The 18,553-nt window shown below is 43.5% G+C and overlaps 1 protein-coding gene across 1 annotated transcript in view; it reads right to left on the reverse strand.

The window, feature by feature from the left end:
* The window catches only part of LRP1B (LDL receptor related protein 1B), a 1,585,724-nt gene that overhangs the window by 234,908 nt on the left and 1,332,263 nt on the right, over positions 1 to 18,553 (reverse strand). The window contains exon 60 of the mRNA XM_019553609.1: positions 12,848 to 13,047. Coding sequence (XP_019409154.1) covers positions 12,848 to 13,047 — 200 coding nt within the window. The remainder of the gene's footprint in view (positions 1 to 12,847; positions 13,048 to 18,553) is intronic.

The following is an 18,553-nucleotide window of genomic DNA, read 5'->3' on the forward strand; positions in this document are numbered from 1 at the left end:
CAGGCTCCTAGCCTGGGGATTTTTAAAAGGAAGTTAGATGAGCACCTTGCCGGGGTCATCTGACCCCGGTGCTCTTTCCTGCTAAGGCAGGGGGTCGGACTAGATGATCTACCTAGGTCCCTTCCGACTCTAGCTACTATGAAACTATGAAACTAGAGAATGATTGGCTGGGATCCAATACTGGAAAAAAATAAAGACCTAGGTGTTACAGTGGACCATAAATTAAACATAAGACATTTGCTGTAGTTTCAGTAAAAGCTGATACCATACAGGTCTGTATTAACAAGAGTGTTATTTTCAGATCAAGGGAAGTGATTCTTATGCTCTACTTGGTACTGGTGAGGCTTCACCTCAAGTACTGCGTCCAGTTTTGGGCCTCACGCTTCCAAGAGGACATGGAAAAAAAGAATCCAGTGGAAAGAGATAAAAATAAGGAGAAAAGCTGATACCATGATGTACGAAGAAAGGCTGAAGGAAATAGGATTATTTAGTCCTATTTGGTCTATTTAGTCTAGATTATTTAGTTCGGAGAAAAGAAGGTTGATTGGCAATTTGACAACAGTCTTCAAATGTTTGAATGGTAGTTATAGAAGGAAGGAATTGTATTATTCTCTGGGCCACAGGGGGCAGGGCAAGGAACAGTGGTCTCAATTTGCAGCAGAGGGCATTTAGATTGGCTATAAGGAAGAACTTTCTCACTTATGAGGGTGGTTAAACATTAAAATGAGCTACCCAGAGAGACTGTGGAATTTCAACCTATGGGAATTTTAAAAAGTGGGTTAAAGAGATTCTTGCCTGAAAGATTTAGTCAGGGATGAGGCTACCTTGAGCAGGTAGCTTGACTAGATGACCTCCTGAGCCCAATTCCAGCTCCTCTTTTCTATGATTTCTATCTTATTTAACTTACTTCATCCAAACTTAACACTGAATTAAAAAAAAAGAAAGAATTTCTCTATGGGCTTTTCTGCACTGCTCTAGGCTCAGTATCCAAGTACTTAGCAGACATTAATGAATTTACATTCTTTACAGCTCTTCTGCAACATTACAAAGTATTCTTATGCTCATTTTATAGCAGAAGATCTCAAAAATAGAAAATAAGATCTCCTGTTTTTGGCACTCAGCTTAAAACACACAGGGCCTGATTCTTCAGAGTATTTGGCATTTTGTAATACTGTATACATTCAAAGCACTGCTCCAGTCAAATTCACTTACAGCTGTGAGTGCTCAGCACTTCCACAAATGTAATATAATGATGTGTTAGGTTAGGCATCTAGAAAATGAATAAAGTCTCCTGTGATCATTTTGATTTAAATACTTGCCAATATCAAATAGGAACTTGCACCAGAAGCAGGTATACATGCAGCTCCTTACTGCAGGATAGAATTAAGAGGCAGGGGTTAGGGGTTTTTTTGTTTGTTTGTTTTGGTTTTTAACTGTGAGCCCATGTTTTCATTTCCAGTAATCTCTTCGCTCACCCTGCAACATATAGGTGAGACAGGATACTAAAGATGCGAGCTTCATGTGCAATATAACCTAGCTTCATTCCAGAGCACCCTTTGTCTGGTGTATTCAATGAAGTTTGGGGTCCTACTGTAAAAACCAGGACATGAATCTGTAGTTTACAACAAACATGTATACGTAACAAGACACGGAATTAAGGTTAAAAGTACATGTATTTCTGTCATTTACTGATTTTTAGAGTGCTTGACTTGCCACCTTGATGCTCTTCTTTAACAATTTTTTTATGTGGCTAAAATTATAAATAAACAATTAATTTAGCTTTTTGCAATATTTTTACAATTAATCTAACTTTTGACTTTTAGTTTTTTGGGGGGCATAACTAAACTGTTCAGGTTGATTGTGTCCTTGGCAACTACTTTCCTATATCTATTTTTTCCTCATTTTAATAATTTACCAAAAATGGTTCAGATATTAAATTCATGCTTAAAATATAAAACAAACCCTGAAGAAAAAAAAAGTTTATTTTGTGGAACTACATCAGCTCCTTCATATCAGCCATCAGAAGGTCTTTGATTTTTAGATTCTAGATCAGACCTCTAAAACTTGTTGATAAAGTGAGTGATATTGTTATGTGGAATAATTTGTAGTGAAGCAAGGAATCATAGTTGACTTACTGTAGCCAAGGAATATAAAGACTCAGGATCCCTGGCTCAATTCTAGTTTTCAGAGGAATATATGCTGGGAGTTATAAACCCATCAGTTCCCACTGTAAGCCTGTTTTCATCATCCTTATCATCTAGCCATATGGCCCTTCATGCTTCTTCCTGTATCTGCCTTCAACCCTGCTTCCTATTAGGCCTGTGCAAATAGGGAAGTATTCGATTCAGATTCAGATTTGGCCAATTTGGAAGACAGTGATTTGTTTTGGAGATTTGGATCACTGACCTGAATCAATTTGGCTGAATCAGCTTGGGAAGATCTGGCACTGATTTGGAGAGATTCAGTGATTCAGAATGGCCAGGAAAAGACAGGTCAGGTGGTAGCAGGTTATCCCATGGCTCCTCCAGCTGTGCCTGCCTCTTCTCAGGTGTAGGAAGCCATGGGAAAAGCCCTCATAGCTGCCTTGCCTGGTCCCATCCCCCGCCTGTCTAGTCCCAGCACTTTAAAAAAAAAAAAGCCCCACATTCTCCGGCAGTAGCAGCAGCTGTGTGGGCTCTGGGGCCATGTGGCAGAGCCCCCCATGCACCCCTTCCTCCCCAATCTCCCCCCCACCCAACCCTACCCCCACTGGGTGCCCCACCTGGCCCCAGCATCCCAGCAATTAAAAAAAAAGCCCAGCACTCACCAGATCTGGCAGCGGTGATTGGGGCCTCTGGGCACTCATGGTAGCGCTCCCCCTCCCCCCACACAGCATGGGGAATTGGGGTGCAGTGGAGATTGCACGGCTGCAGCCCCATGGTGTGAGTGCTGTGTAGTTTGGGAGGGTGCTGTGCACACTGTCTGGGAGCTGGGGCCACTGCAACTGAGCCGTGCCAGGCTATGGCTGAGTGCTGGAGTCACCCCAGTGCCCAGACAGCACATGGCACCCTGCGGAGCCATACTGTAGCTGTACCATGGGGCAGCTGCTGCACAGATGCCAAGCAAGCAGGGGAGAGGGTGATCCCTGCTGCCTCCCACTGCCCTGTGCTGTGCAGGGGGGCTCTGCCACAAGTCCTCAGAGGTCTCCAATCGCTGCTACCAGAGCCAGTGAGTGTGGGACTTTTTTTTCCTTTTAAAGTGCCAGGAGGCTGGGCTTGGCAGGGGATGGAGCCAGACAGGGAAGCCATGGGGGCTTCTCCCACAGCTCACCAGGTTGCACCTAACTTTGCCCCAGCAGGCGGAGCCACAGGAGCTAGGTCCTGCTGGCTCTTGCCCAGCCAGTGCAGGAGGGGTGGGGTGTGATGCAGGCACAGCTTGCTCTGGGATGCAGTGGGGGATAGCCCACATCAGCACTGGGAGCAGGGGCTCTGCCCTGCTGCTGCTTGCCCCCTTCTGCCTGGAGCGAGCCATGCCCGCATCTTGCCTCGCCACTGGGCAAGTGTCAGCAGGGCAGAGCCCCCACACCTAGTGCTGCTGTGTCCCCATCTCACACCTCCCAACCCCCTCCTTGAGTAACATGCCCTGGCAGCTTGTCCCAGCCCCAGCCCCAATCCCTCCCTCCCCCATACCACTTCGCTACCCCCTGCAACCCCAACAGACTTACCAGCTGAAGGCAGCCATCATCTGCCTATTTAGACTGTGGCCAAATCTCCAAATCGGCCAAAGCTTTTCCAAAGCTTTTATGAATTGGTTTGGATGCTTTGAATCGATTTGGAACTTTTACTTGGTCTCCTGATTCAATTCAGATTCAGTGATTCAGTCCCCAAGTTGAGCCACATCTCCTCCAAATTGAATCAGCTACTGAAGCTTCGCACCGCCCTATCTTCTGTCTCTCCACTTCATGTTAGCTTCTCTTTTGTATAATTGAGTCTATATTTTGGGCAAATTGCAAACTGCTCTTATCCATGTCTTCTCCGACTTGTATCACTACTTTCCACTTGTACCTCTGCACTGAACTAGTTCTTTCTTTCCTCTTTATAGTCTGGATGTTGTCAGGAGGAGCTCTGAGAACACAGAAGAAACAGTCAAGTAATCCTCATATTTTTTAAAAAGTAATTTCAGGAAAATTTGTGCTTAGGGCCTGTAACTTGGGATGAAATATATTCAGTGCAGAATCTTTGGAGATCCTAGCAGCCAAACTATAGAACACTAGAAGCTGCAATGAGTATATGCAAACAGACTTTTGAGAAGTGTATAACTTGTTTGCATTTATCATATTATCAGAGGGATAACAAAAAGCACATTCCTGATTCAGGTGCCACTGCTTCAAAGACTGGAAATACTAAAAGTCTTCCATGAAACAGATGTGCCAGCTGTTTTAATGCAGGCAATGTTTTTTTCACTAAATCTTGTTTGAAATACTTGAAACCTATTGCTACATTATTAAAATGAGGGGGGAAAGATCTAGGAAGACAGTTCGCAAACCTCAATTCAGCCTGAACACTTTGAGTTTGTCCAAATTGTAAAAAGCTAAATTCAGAAACCTATAATGGGATGCTTGAACATGTGTAACCACGGGACAGTTTTAGATATAACAATCAGCTGATTTTATACATATGTCAATATTAAAAAAGGTATTATAGAGGTAGTTGTTTCAAACCTGGAAAAATGGACATGCCCAGATTTATGATATAAACTTTACTTTCCCAGTACTCTATCTTCTCATCTGCAAATGCTGCTGCTTAAATTTATCAGATACTAGAAGATGTTATTTGGTAATCTGTTAACTTACTCTCACACTAGACCAGGGATACTCTATTTTCAACCTGCAAACCAATTCTAGCCAGGGAGCCATGGCATCCATCCCATGTGGGTGCCCATGAATCAGGAAATTTGGTGGTGGGGAAGCAGAGGTAAATAATACTGCCGATCTCCCAAACCCCTGGGCTTCATTCATGCCCCCTTCCTTCTACCCAGCCATACCCTCTTCTAGCTGTAGAAGAGGCCACTCCCTGCTTCCCCCATACCATAGCCAGATCAGGGTGGAGCCATGCCCCCTTCTCCTTATGGGGCCAGTCCATAGCCCTTCCCCCATGGGGCTGGGTTGGGGCCAGCTATGTTCCATTCCCCAGTGAGAATGAATCAGGGCTGGGCTGCCCCCTACCCCACTCTGCACCACTGGCTGGGGCCCCATCCTGCTTACTCCAGGTGCCAGATCAGGACCACTAGCTGGATCCAACCCCCAGATAGACTGAGCAGTGTCCAGCCAGCTGGGCAAAAAGATTAAGTACCACGGCATTAGACTAATTACATGGATTGGGAGAGTTAAATAGGTATAACATTCAGGAAATAGAGCACAGAATAAGCCCTAGAAACCTTTTTACTTTAACTACAAGTTTTTAAAATTAAGTTTTGACATTACAAGTACTAAAGCATTCTTTTTTTTTGTAAAATGTAATTTTTCGTTTCCTTCTTAGAAATATAAAAACTCAGTATGGTCAAGGCCTACCCCAAATTCACAGTGTCCTGTAGAACTGCTGAACTGGGCTTCCTGGTTCCCTGTAATTGATTGCAAATTTCTTTATCTGTGCAGAGCAGTGAAAAATTATAAGCAGAAAAATGTTAAATGTGAGTCAAGTCCAGGGACTGTGAAGATTACATCTCCTGAAGTCAACAGAAGTCAAGGAGATCTGTGAAGCCTGTTAATCCTAAAAGGTTAAAAAGCTCACAGAAATAAACCAGCTTAGCGCTTAACCAGATTAGTGCTTCTATGCTTGTTCAATGATTTGCTGGGCATAAAACTAGTGAATACTGCAGTGTTAAAGTGGCTAAGCTCTAAGACAGTTTACATAATCAAGCATTACACTTTAAGCAGCTAAGTAAGTTCACTGAAGCCCATGGTGCAGTGGTTCTCAACCTTGTTTAGACTCAAGTCACCCTTCATTAGACTCAACCCAGTTCTTGGAAAATACCAATACTCATTTCTTGATTACAAAAAATAAACAAACAAACAACTAATAGAGTAATCTTCTGCTGCAAAGAACTCAGAAAGACTTCAAGAGGTCAGAATGTTTTTGACACTATGGACTCCTATTTCAGATCTCTGGATTTATACTGGGAATCATGTTGAGGTGTGTGACTAATATTGCATAACACTGTTAATGGGTCCATGGTACTCTGGGTGAGAATCACTGGCTTAATGCCATAAATCACATCTATGCTCCACAAGTTCCCAGGCATACCTGTCTCACTATTTCACTCTTGACAACAAAAGTCAACCAGAGGGGGATGTCACAGATATTGGTACAAGTACCATGAACTCTGTAAGTAAAAGCAAACACTATTTGATTCTCCTAGGGAATTCCTAAGATCTATAGGGGAGACAAGTATTTTACTAGTTGAACAGTTGTTACCACTAAGGATCAAAAGAGCAAAAGAGTATAAATTGGACTTAAAGAAAACAATGTCACAGTGAACAAATTCTCCCAGTTAAAAACACAGTTGTGCAACCATATGAAATTATGCAGGAAATAAGTTAAACATAATATTTATCTAAGTCAGGGGTGTCAAAGATATGGCCTGAAGGACAGATCTGACTAATGAACAGGGATCCTGGTTTTCTCTGACCAAAAAAATCCCCAATTTTCAGATTTAAAAAAGTAACCCAAAATCCACATTTTTCTGGGATTAAAATTAAGTGCCATTAATATAAATATATACATATAGTGGCACTTCATTTTTAATATGAAAATTGGAGATTTTTTTTTTAAATCAGAGAAAAGCAGGTACCCTACTAATGAAGCTCTGTCATCTGGCCTTCAGTGCTGCCCATTGATCTTAGATTTGACCACATACCACATACAGCGTGCATCAGATTGACCCTAGAAACTGAATACAGGCAGATCCAGCACACAGCACCCATGCTAGACAGACCCTGCACTACTGTAGGCCCATGAACCAGCCATACACTGTTCATCTGGCTCAAAGGACCAAATGAGTTTGACATCACGGTCTAAGCATTTTATTTTTTCTTAAAAAGGTTGTCAGATATACTGTCTTATCTGATAGTGTAACTCAGTTTAGTAGTAGATAATTTGAAGTTACCACAAATGTCTTAGAAGAAATATGACCAACACTGCTACCAAATACATCCCTGGACCATGTAAGATGCTGAACTTAGCTGCTTTTGGGCTTAAACTTAATTGTTGAACAATAAGAAAGATTTCTATACCTCCCTCCCTTTCTGTCATCTGACACCACCAGGGAAGGAATCCTGCCTTATCTGCACTTCAATACAAAGGCACTCTCATGGTCCCAAGGAAAAGACTTCCACCTTCAACTTCCTCTGTGCAAAAATGAAGTTTATTTTTTACCATTGGGGGACTTTTAACGACCTTTAATTTTCCCTAAGCCTGAGGAAGGGTGTGTGTCTGAAAGCTTGCAGAAAAAGATGATTTTTTTTGGTGTGATTTCTTAGTTGGTCTAATAAAAGGTATCATCTCTGAAACAAGGATTCTAGAGTTTTGCATTTCTTTTTGTCTCAGACCAACATGGCTACCAAATACATCTTAGAAGAGATCTATAACATATTAACTATACACTTAAAGGGTGCAGAAACAGCTGAAAAGAACTCTTTCTTATCTTGTTATTCTTGTAATTCTTCAAGTAGTGTTTTCTGCATGGATACCATTTCTGTTGTGTGCTTGCACCGTGTGTATAAAGGGGGGTTTTGGTCACCATTGTTTGCTGGTGCTAGGTCCACACCATTAATGCTTTTATGCCACACCCAAACCAATGGCATAAAGGACAGAGAGAGACCAATCATTTTCCAAGTCCTTCACTAGTACAGAAAGCATGTGGTATAAAATGCTACACAAGCAAAGGAAGGCAGGGTACAAAATTCATATGGACAATACAGAGTGATTGACTTTCTTTCTTCTTCAAGTGACTGAGTCACATATATTCATAGTTTCATAGAAGCTAATGAGGGAAAACAGGTTTAACATCACCTTGCATGACCTGCCATATATCACAGTCATTAAAGTTTGCCCAGTTGCCCCTATGTTGAACCCAAAAAACATATGTTTAACTAACAGCATAATCTGTGTTCCAATAAAGTGAATCCTCCAGAAAGATTTCCTGTGTTGATGTAAGGCATCAAAGTTTTCACCACTCCATGTAGGATGTTCCAGTAGTTAACCAGGTTCTTAGATACAAAAGCAATGAAAACTGATGTAAAATCTGGCCTCCATTTTGTGAAACTACATTGCACAGAATTGGTACTATGACTAGAAGCTGAACTGATGGGTTAACCAGATCAATGTTAGAACTGGTTGACCCAACCAGAACCAAGGAAAACATGTCTTGTTTATGTATATTTATGAACCTGGCATATTACCAGGATATCTAGGTAAGCATAAGTCAGTCCTAATGCCCACAGGATGAGAAAGGAGTTTAGTGGGGAGCCTGGGATTCAACCATCTATGTAGCAGAACATGTAACATCGTTTTGTGAATAATTATTTTTTGACACTCCTACCTGTAAAATATGTTTTTCACAGGTTTTTATTGTTCATAGTATATTCAGAGTTGGCTGAAAACAGCTTGCTGAGCTAATAATATGCAAGGGAACTTAGTTTTCCAGATCCAGAAGCACTACAATGATTGGATAATGAATGCCCTCCCTAGGTCTCTTGACAATTGCCTTTGTGTTATCTATCATTGCCTGTAGATCCCTGTGGCAAGGGTAGAAATGCTGAGCATGATAAAGGTACAGTTCTGAACTTCAGGAAATGAGGATTCGTTTGGAAATAAGATTTCTAAGGGACAAAAAGCCTGGAATCCAAGGGTTTTCCCAAGTGCATTCCTCTCCAAGCGTATGAGGAATGTAGAGGGAAGAAAAATGATAGCTGAAAATACGTAGAAGGTGTTTTCATCAATTTAATAAAGAAAATAACTTCTCAAAGGACTTGTACTTTCATGGCTATATTGTGCACTGTGGGAAGATGCTCTGAATTCAATCGCATTTACAGAGAATACAAGATTATATAGCGTACAAGTGAAGTCTGCCATGGTGCACAAATGCAGAAGGCCATGTGACTCAAAAGTATGGGGGAATCCTCATACAGACATGTCTCAGTGAGCATGGAGATGAGGTTTGAAACCTCTCCTGTGGTAGAAATATCTTTGGGCTAAATTCAGTTTCCCCCTCATATATCGAAGAAGAAATGTGCTAAAATACATTTAAAAATTTGCAAATAAGTTACTGAAAGGAAGGCTCAATCAGTTGGTGACTGCATCAAACAAAAATCTGAAACAGTAAGTGCATCTACACAAGACATTTACTGCACAGTTGACTAATTAACTATGCAGTAAATGTCTCAGCGTCTACATGTGCACCTCTGTGAAGGTGCACAAAACTAATAAACACTGAATCAGGGTAGCCTGGGGCTCTCTGTTCCTTTAAGAGGAGAAGACTCCTAGCCAGGGAGCACTGAAGGGCAGGCAGGGCATTGCAGCTGCAGGTTGCTGGGGCAACAGGCTACTGGGCAATTAGTAGGCACCTGCAGACAGTCAGCTGACCAGAAGTAGGCAAGGCCCTGGCTGCATATAAACCTGGGGCTTGGCCTGGTAAGGTAGTCTATCCCTGCTCATTGCAGGGTTAGGAGCTCCTGCCCAGGAGAAGAATCCAGGAACACTTGTGTCATTGCTTTGGTTAGGAAAAAGATGCCCTGGCCAACCCAATGGCTGAAAGTGACCTCGGGATTATGGCTGATCACAGGATGAACATGAGCTTCCAGTGCAGTGCTGTAGTCAACAGAGTGAATGGCATACTGGGATGAGAGCAGGACTAAGGAAGTGATATTTCCCCTCTACTCGGCATTGGTGAGACTCCAGATAGAGTATTGTGTCCAGTTATGGCACTGCACTTCAAAAAAGACTCTTGAGAATCTTGCAAATGTTCAGAGAAGGGCCACAAGGTGATTAAGGGCTTGGAGGACAAACCTTATAAGGAAAGGCTAAAGGATTGAACTTTTCCCCAGACTGTTCAGCCTGGGGAAGAGAAGACTGAGTGGGCACTTGGTGGCTGTCTATAAGTATGTAAGGACCGAATATCAGGAGCTGGGAGAAAAACTGTTCACAAGGGTACCCTCAGGAAGGATAAGGAGTGATGGTCATAAACTGTTAGCAGATGGTTGCAGGTTGGACATAAGGAAGAACTTCTTTATGGTAACGGTGACCAGAATCTGGAATAGAGTTCCCTAGCAGGTGGTGCAGTCCCCAATCTTGGAAGTTTTCAAGAAGAGACTGGACAGACACCTTACTGAGATTAATTGGTATCAGCAGTATTCCTGCCCAGAGCAGGGGTGAGGGGGGTGGACTTAATGATCTTTCAAGGTCCCTTCCAACCTTTAATTTCTATGATTCTATGTGGAGTCCACTGGGTCCACTGCCATCCTGGGCTGCTCTCACCAGGCTCCATGTGCTGAGCATGAATTAATAAACAATCTGAAATTGGAATATCCAAATTATTGGAGATATAGCTCCTTGGATTTCAGACTTCCAACAGAAGGAGGTTTGATTTTCACATTTCAATGGACCTTTCAATAAGAGATCTTTTGAAAAAGCTGAATCCCAAAGCAGTGAGGATTGAGAAGAACAGACAGTAAGTCTAGGGATAGACATTCAAAAAGACCAAGGCAGAATTGATCTAAGTTATGCACTTTTTTGTATGTGGTGCAGTTTAGACCAGTAGCAAACAGAACACACATGCACCCTTTGGTGGGAGGGGTGGGAGGAGAGGTGAAAGTCTTAGACCAAGTTCTACCATTTTTAAAATCAGTCTATATGTGTTGAGCTTCTATTCTGGTATGAGTATAGACCAGTTTCCAATCACTCAAACTGGTAAAAGTGTAATCTCCATATCTGGCCTAAAGGGTTGTAAGAATCATATAGCCCCATTCTGATGGAGTTTTATCTTTGGTGTGAGAATAGGTTGAATCTACTGTATTTTTCTCTGTCAGCTACATTTAAATCTCTCTGCTGAGGTATTGTTAATGTTTAGTATCCATTTAGAAGATTTTCCTTTCAACCACAAGAACTTTTTTCTGGTTAGATGAAAATATTCCAATGTTAACTAGTCACTCCAGGAATTGGGGCCCTATCCTACATTGCCTATGGATACTACCCTGAATTCATCCCTGGATTTATCACGCATGGTACATCATATTTCATGGCCCTATTCCATTTCTACATTGCCAACAAACAGAGGGAAATGGAGTAGGAATAACTGAAAGGGAAGTAGAACAGAGCAAAATGGAGAACTTCTGAGAAAAAAAAGAAGGCGTGGGGTTCAATAAACTCTTTAGAATACAGCCAACAAACTTTGGAATGCTTCATTTGCCTTCTAGCTAGCCCATTTTGCCATGTTAGAAAGACTGCCATGTTAGAAAGACTGACAGCTGTAAAAGATATCAAAGAATCAATTTTTAAATCTGTACCATTCCAGGAGATTTTGTTAAAAGCACCCAATTCTGCTGTGTCCTCATGCTCCTATTCTGTATTATTCTTGGTGTGCCGTGTATGTCCCAGCATATACTTCTTCACAGCTTTACAGCCTTAGCTCTGCAAACAATGAAATCCCCAAACTCTGTTGTCTTCCTAGCCTAATATCTCTTCCTCTTTTAGGGTGTGTACACACAGAGTATCTTTCCGACAGTTAACATTTTTAAGTCGACTTAACTGTCATAGCATACCCATGAGTGTGCAGCAGAGTTGACTTAAATGTGGCACAAGTTAATACACCTCTGAGATGTCTTATCGTGCAACTCTAAGTTGACTTAAGGTATGTGTCAGATATATGGAGGAAAACAAGATTATTACCAGGGTTTGGGTAGGTAACCAAACATGGAGACATTCTTAAGTAAAGTCACTCCACATAATCAGTTTTCTAATTTTTCATATTGAGCATCCTATGTGATATGATCTATAACTCAAAAAGAATAGGTCTAAAGACTTACTAATGTTTTAAATGAAAACAAAGATCTTCAGCAATCATTTAGCTCCCCATTTTAAATAAAAAATGATGATGACCTATCCTGACACTTTTATTTAAAACTTTAATAACTTTTAACATTAGAATTTAATGGATTAATATGTTTCTCTCCTAGCTTTCGACTAGATGAATTGACTAAATTGTCTCTCCCCTTACCTCTTTTTCTTCTTGCTACTACATTGCAACAGAATAAAATAATTGCACTGTGGTGATGACTCTACAGCTCATAATGCAATACTTTTTTACTTAGATTTTCTTTAATTTTGATTGAAAACATCTACTTCATTATTTCTTGACCCCACTAATTCTTTGTCCTCTTAGCATTCTTTACTTTGCCATACTTCTGCAGCATGCTTCTTTAAATGGATAAAAAATAAAATAAAATGGTTTCCTCCTAGAGAATTTTGGCAGCAAATTGCTAAAACAAATCTGTGTCCATAAGGAGTGATTTTAAAATAAGAAATCTATTTGTATAAACAGAGAAAATAATGAAAATATTTAGAATCAGAAATGAACCTCTTTGGACTTTTTTGATATATAGGAAAACAAAAATATGGATTCCTTTCATAGTAGCATCTTTTAGTTTTCTGCTTAATACAGAACAGTTTATATTGACATTTAAAACTATATTTACATAAAGGATAAATACGCATCATCATTTTGCAAGTGTAAATATAGTTAAGTTTCTTCTCAATAAGTATAAGAGAACTCTAATTAAAAATGGGAAAAGTAAAACACTGAATGTTTAACCAACCTTTATGTCTATGAGATCCATCCATATCAGAAAATTCAATATGATTTTCATCAGCCCAGTAGAGTCTGTGGTTGACATAATCTATTGTAAGAGCCATAGGTCTAGCTATCTGTGTCTCTATGACAATAGTTTGATTGGAGCCATCCATTCCCACACGGCCAACATGAGGATACTCACAACAGTCAATCCAGTATAGATACCTAGGAAAATAAAAATGCAAAAATACCAATACATAATTGTAAAGAACTATTCAGTTAATTTTAGACATAATTAAGGCATTTTCCCATAATAGTTCTGTGCTATAAATAGTTTTGAAAAGTTCCTAGGGATTTCCTTCAATGAAAAATTCTACACATTAATGGCTTGCTATTTTGGTGAATGGGTCATTCTGTTAAATACTAATGAGCTTTTTAATCAAAATTTACATTATAAAAGAAAAAATGATAACAGGCTTTGAAAAACATTGGACTGCAGTTCTTCAATTTTGAAGAGGAGGGCTTTAAATTAGCTTCCACAGGGGATGGTATTCAAAACCCTCCAGCAACAGATCATGCAGTCCAGAGAAGAAAGGATTTGAAGAAGCAACTCAATTCTGGGAAAGGGCTAGCGAGCTACAGGACTGCAACAAGTGGCACAAAAGGGAAGCAAGGAAGTCAACATGCAAAATATGTCCAATACATGTGGATGGGCAGACTGAAGTGCTCTGGGTAAGAATACAAGGGGTGGGGGGTGGGGAAAGGGACTTAATGGTGGGTGTCTACTACAGACCACCCAACCAGGGGGAATAGCTGTACTGGGAATTCTCAGGTCAGCTCGCAGAAGCAGTTGAGTCAAGGGATGTGGCCATCATGGGTGACCTAAACTACCTGGACATCTGCTGGGAGAAGCAGTCAGCCAGGTCTGACCACTCATGTAAGTTCCTAGCTGAGATACAGGACCTCAACTTAATGCAGGAGGTGTACAGTCCCACCAGAAGAAATGTCTTGCTGGACATGGTCCTGGCCATAGGCAATGACCTGGGGAGGGGACTGAGGGTTCTTGACCATCTGGGTGATAGTCATCATTGCCTACTGGAATTCACTTTCCAGGGCAAAGTGTCAAAGACCTGTAGCAAGGCAGTAGCCCTTGACTTCATGATGGCCAATTTCAATGAGTTAAGGAGATTAGTAGCAGAGGCACTGAGGTCCCGGAGGGTACGGGAGTTGGGAGTCCAAGACGAGTGGTCGTTCCTTAAGAAGACAATCCTCTGAGCCCAAAGGGTGACAACCCCAATCAGAATCAAAGGGAGAAGAGTGCTCATAATCCCCCATGGCTCACCATAGGCATTCAGGAACATCTGAAAGCTAATAAGGAGGTGTACATCTGGCGAAAGGAAGAGGCTATCACCAAGGAGGATTATACCTCCATTGCTTGAGATGGTAGGGGGGCTATTAGAAAGGCTAAGGTGGAGACAGAATTAACACTAGCAACCAGGATCAAAGATAATAAGAAGTCCTTTTTTAAATACCTAAGGAGTAAAAAGAAGGCACTGGGTAAGGAACGTGGAGCCTCTGCAGGACACCCTAGGAAATCTGGTGGTCACACTAGATGACAAAGCTAATCTCTTTAATGATTTCTTTGCCTCCATTTTTCTGAGCAGGGACCAGGACATCTCCCCCACCAGGATTCCAGACAGACTCAAGAGAAGCACCACCAGGCCTAGGGTCAGGGAGGACCTAGTTAGGGATCTTCTGGTGGCACTGGAAATGTTTAAAGCAGCAGGTCAAGATCATCTCCACCCCAGGGTGCTGAGGGAATTGGCAGGGGTCATTGCAGGGCCCCTGGCACAGCTTTACAAGCACTCATGGTGCTCTGGCCAGGTGCCAGAGAACTGGAAAAAGGCCTTTGTGGTCCCCATTTTCAAGAAAGGGAGGAAGAAGGACCCAGGTAACTATAGGCCAGTTAGTCTTATCTTGGACCTGGGAAAGCGCTTTGAGAAAATTATCCAGGAGCATATCTGCGAGAGACCAGCAGGGGAGATTATGCTCAGGGGAAATCAATATGGGTTCATTAGGGGCAGCTCCTATCAGACCAACCTGGTTTCCTTTTATGATCAGGTCACAAAATCCTTGGATGCAGGTGTCGCGGTGGACATAGACTTTATGGATTTTTGGAAGGCCTTTGACACTGTCTCTCACCCCATTCTCATTAAAAAAAATAGGCAACTATGGCATTGATGCTTACACAGTCAGACAGGTCACAAATTGGCTAGAGGGCTGCACCCAGAGAGTGGTGGTGGATGGGTCATTTTCAACCTGGACAGTGGGCAGTGGGGTTCCGCAGGGCTCGGTCCTCGGGCCCGCACTGTTCAACATCTTCATCCATGATTTGGATGAGGGGGTGAAAAGCACCTTGTTCAAATTTGCACACGACGCTAAGATGTGGGCAGAGGTGGGCACTCTAGAAGGGAGGGACAGGCTACAACTAGATCTGGACAGGATACAGGGGTGGGCGGATGAGAATATGATGGGATTCAATACTGACAAGTGCAAGGTACTGCACCTAGGGAGAAAGAACCAGCACCATACCTACAGACTGGGGAACTCCCTTCTCAACAGCACAGAGGCAGAAAAGGATCTTGGAGTCATTATCAATTCCAAGATGAACATGGGCTGCCAATGTGAGGATGTGGTCAGTAAGGCTAAGTGCACCTTGTCATGCATCTACAGATGCATCACGAGAAGGTCCAAGGAGGTGATTCACCCCCTTTATGCAACATTGGTCAGGCCACAGTTGGAGTACTGTGTCCAGTTCTGGATGCCACACTTTAGGAGGGATGAGCACAGCATTGGGAGGGTCCACAGGAAGGCCACTCGCACGGTCAGGGGGAAGCAGGGCAGGCCATACCAGGAGAGGCTATGGGACCTGAACCTGTTCAGCTTCTACAAGAGAAGGCTGAGAGGGGATCAGGTGGCCATGTACAAACTGGTCAAGGGGGACCAGCAGGCAATGGGAGTCCCTGCTCCCCCACGCTCTACCAAGGGATAACAGCCATAAGTTGACTGAGAGTAGATTCAGGCTGAATATCAGGAGGTGCTACTTCACAGTCACGGCAGCTGGGATCTGGAACCAACTTCCAAGGGAAGTGGTGCTCACTCCTACCCTGGGGGTCTTCAAAAGGAGGCCAGATAATCACCTAGCCAGGGCCATTTCAACCCAGCATTCTTTCCTGCCTATGGCTGGAGCTTGGACTTGATGATCTGCTCAGGTCCCTTCCAGCCCTGTCAACTATGAGACTATGAAACTATGTATACAAATGTGAGATGTATAAGTAATAAACAATATAACCTGGAAGGTGCAGCCCATGAGTTGCCAGCTCTCACGAGCAACTCAGGCTCAACTGCAGCTACCACCTCCGCTCTCCCCAAGACAAAACGTAAAGTGTTTGTTGTGGGAGACTCCATCCTGAGGGGGACTGAGGAGGTAATCTTCTGCCCTGACCCCTTAGCCCAGGAAGTCTGCTGCTTCCCAGGAGCCCACATCCAAGATATTGCGGAGAAGATCCCTAAGCTACTCTGGCTCACAGACCACTATCCCATGCTCCTTATTCATGTGGGTGCCAATGACATGGCTCGGAGTGCTCTCAGCTGGGTCATGAGGCACTAGAGGGATTTGGGAGCGGGGCTAAAGAGTCTGGGGGCACAGGTGGTGTTCTCTTCAATCCTTCCAGTCTCGGGGCATGGGCTGAGGAGGGAGAGGAGGATCCAAGTAGTTAAGACTGCAGCACTGGTGTCATCGGGAAGGCTTTGGCTTCCATGACCACAGCCTGCTCTTCAGTGAGAGAGGCAACAAGCTGCTGGGAAGAGATGGCCTCCACCTCTCTTCCCTGGGGGAGGAGGCTCTCCTCAGCCAGACTGGCTGATGTCTCCACTGGGCTTTAAACTAAGCCCGCTAGGAGACGGGGGGGGACTACTGCCACTGCTGGCCCTCTGAGCAACCCTTGCAAAGCCAGCAGGCCAAGGCACTTAAGGGAGCCCACTCCTGCCCCAGCTCTAGTACAATCTGTAGGCAGTGCAAGAGCCCCCAAGGGGACACTTGCCTGCCTGTACACAAATGCCAGGAGCTTGGGGAATAAGCAGAAGAAACTCATCCTCCTGCTTAATTCAATAAATTATGATGTTATAGGGATAACAGAGACCTGGTGGGATTCCATGACTGGACCACGGGTATAGATGACTATAATCTGTATAGGAGGGATCGAGTAGATAAAAGGGGCGGGGGTGCAGCTATGTTAAGGAAAGCTATGCATCCCTGCAAGCTGATGTTGGCAACCAGGGTGGATGACTGGAGACTCTCTGGGTTAAAATCCATGGGGAACACAGCACAAGGGACACAATGGTGGGAATCTATTACAGACCTCCCACTCAAAGACAAGAGTTTGACAAGGAGTTCTCCTGGGAACTGGCTGAGGCTGCATGCTCCAGGACATTGGTTGTCATGGGTGACTTCAATTACCTGGACATCTCTTGAGAGAATCACTCAGCAAAATCCGAGTAGTCACAAAGCTTCCTATCATGAGTGGATGACCTCTACCTGACTCAAGAAGTCTAGGGGCCAATGAGAGGTAAAGTGCTGCTCGACCTGGTACTGGTTACTGGGGATCACCTTATCAGCGACCTAGCGATTGATGGGAAGCTGGGTGACAGCGACCACGAGCTGATCACCTTCACCATCCGCCGTAAAGCTGGCAAGTCAGTCAGCAACACGGAAGTCCTTGACTTCAGGAAAACCAACTTTGACAAGCTCAGGAGGCTTGTCAGTGAGGCCCTAAGGGACCACGACCCCAGGGGGAGGGGAGTTCAAGAAGAGTGGCTGTTCCTCAAGGGAGCAATCCTCAATGCACAAGATAATTCTATTCCATCTCAGAGGAAAGGCAGAAAGAGGGCACAGCAGCCCCACTGGCTCTCCTGGGATCTAGCAGACCTCCTGAGGCTAAAAAGAAAGGCCTACAAAGGACGAAGGATGGGATTCATCTCCAAGGAGGAATATTCTGCACAGTCCAGTCCTGAAGGGATCAAACCAGGAAAGCCAAGGCTGCAACTGAACTCCAACTAGCTTCAAGCATCAAGGACAATAAAAAGTCCTTTTTCAGATATGTGGGGAGCTGGAGGAAAAGCAAGGGCAACATTGGACCCCTGCTGAACCAGATGGGACAACTGACACCCAGGAAAAAGCCAACCTATTAAATGGGTACTTTGCATCACTTTCATCAGTCCGATGGGACACCCATGCCCACCATGGGACAAGGAGGTCCAGGTGAGGGAGATCCCCTGCCCTCATGAAGAAACACCTTGATAGACTGGATACCTTCAAGTCAGCTGGCCCTGACAATCTACAACTCAGGGTACTCAAGGAGCCGGCGAGCATCATAGCCCAGCCTCTGGCACTGATCTTTGAAAACTCTGGGTGCTCTGGTATAGTGCCTGAAGACTGGAAGAAGGCCAATGAGGTGCCTATCTTCAAGAAAGGGAGAAAAGTGGATCCGGCTAACTATAGGCCCATCAGCCTGACTTCTATCCCGGAGAAGATCTTAGAAAAGTTTATTGAAGAGGCCATCCTTAATGGACTGGCCAATGCCAACATCCTGAGGGATAGCCAGCACGGGTTTGTTGCAGGTAGGTCTTGCTTGACCAATCTCATTTCCTTCTATGACCAGGTGACCTATCA

Source organism: Crocodylus porosus, unplaced genomic scaffold (genome assembly GCF_001723895.1).
Source record: "Crocodylus porosus isolate Cpor-Errol unplaced genomic scaffold, CroPor_comp1, whole genome shotgun sequence".
NCBI classification, from domain to species: domain Eukaryota; kingdom Metazoa; phylum Chordata; order Crocodylia; family Crocodylidae; genus Crocodylus; species Crocodylus porosus.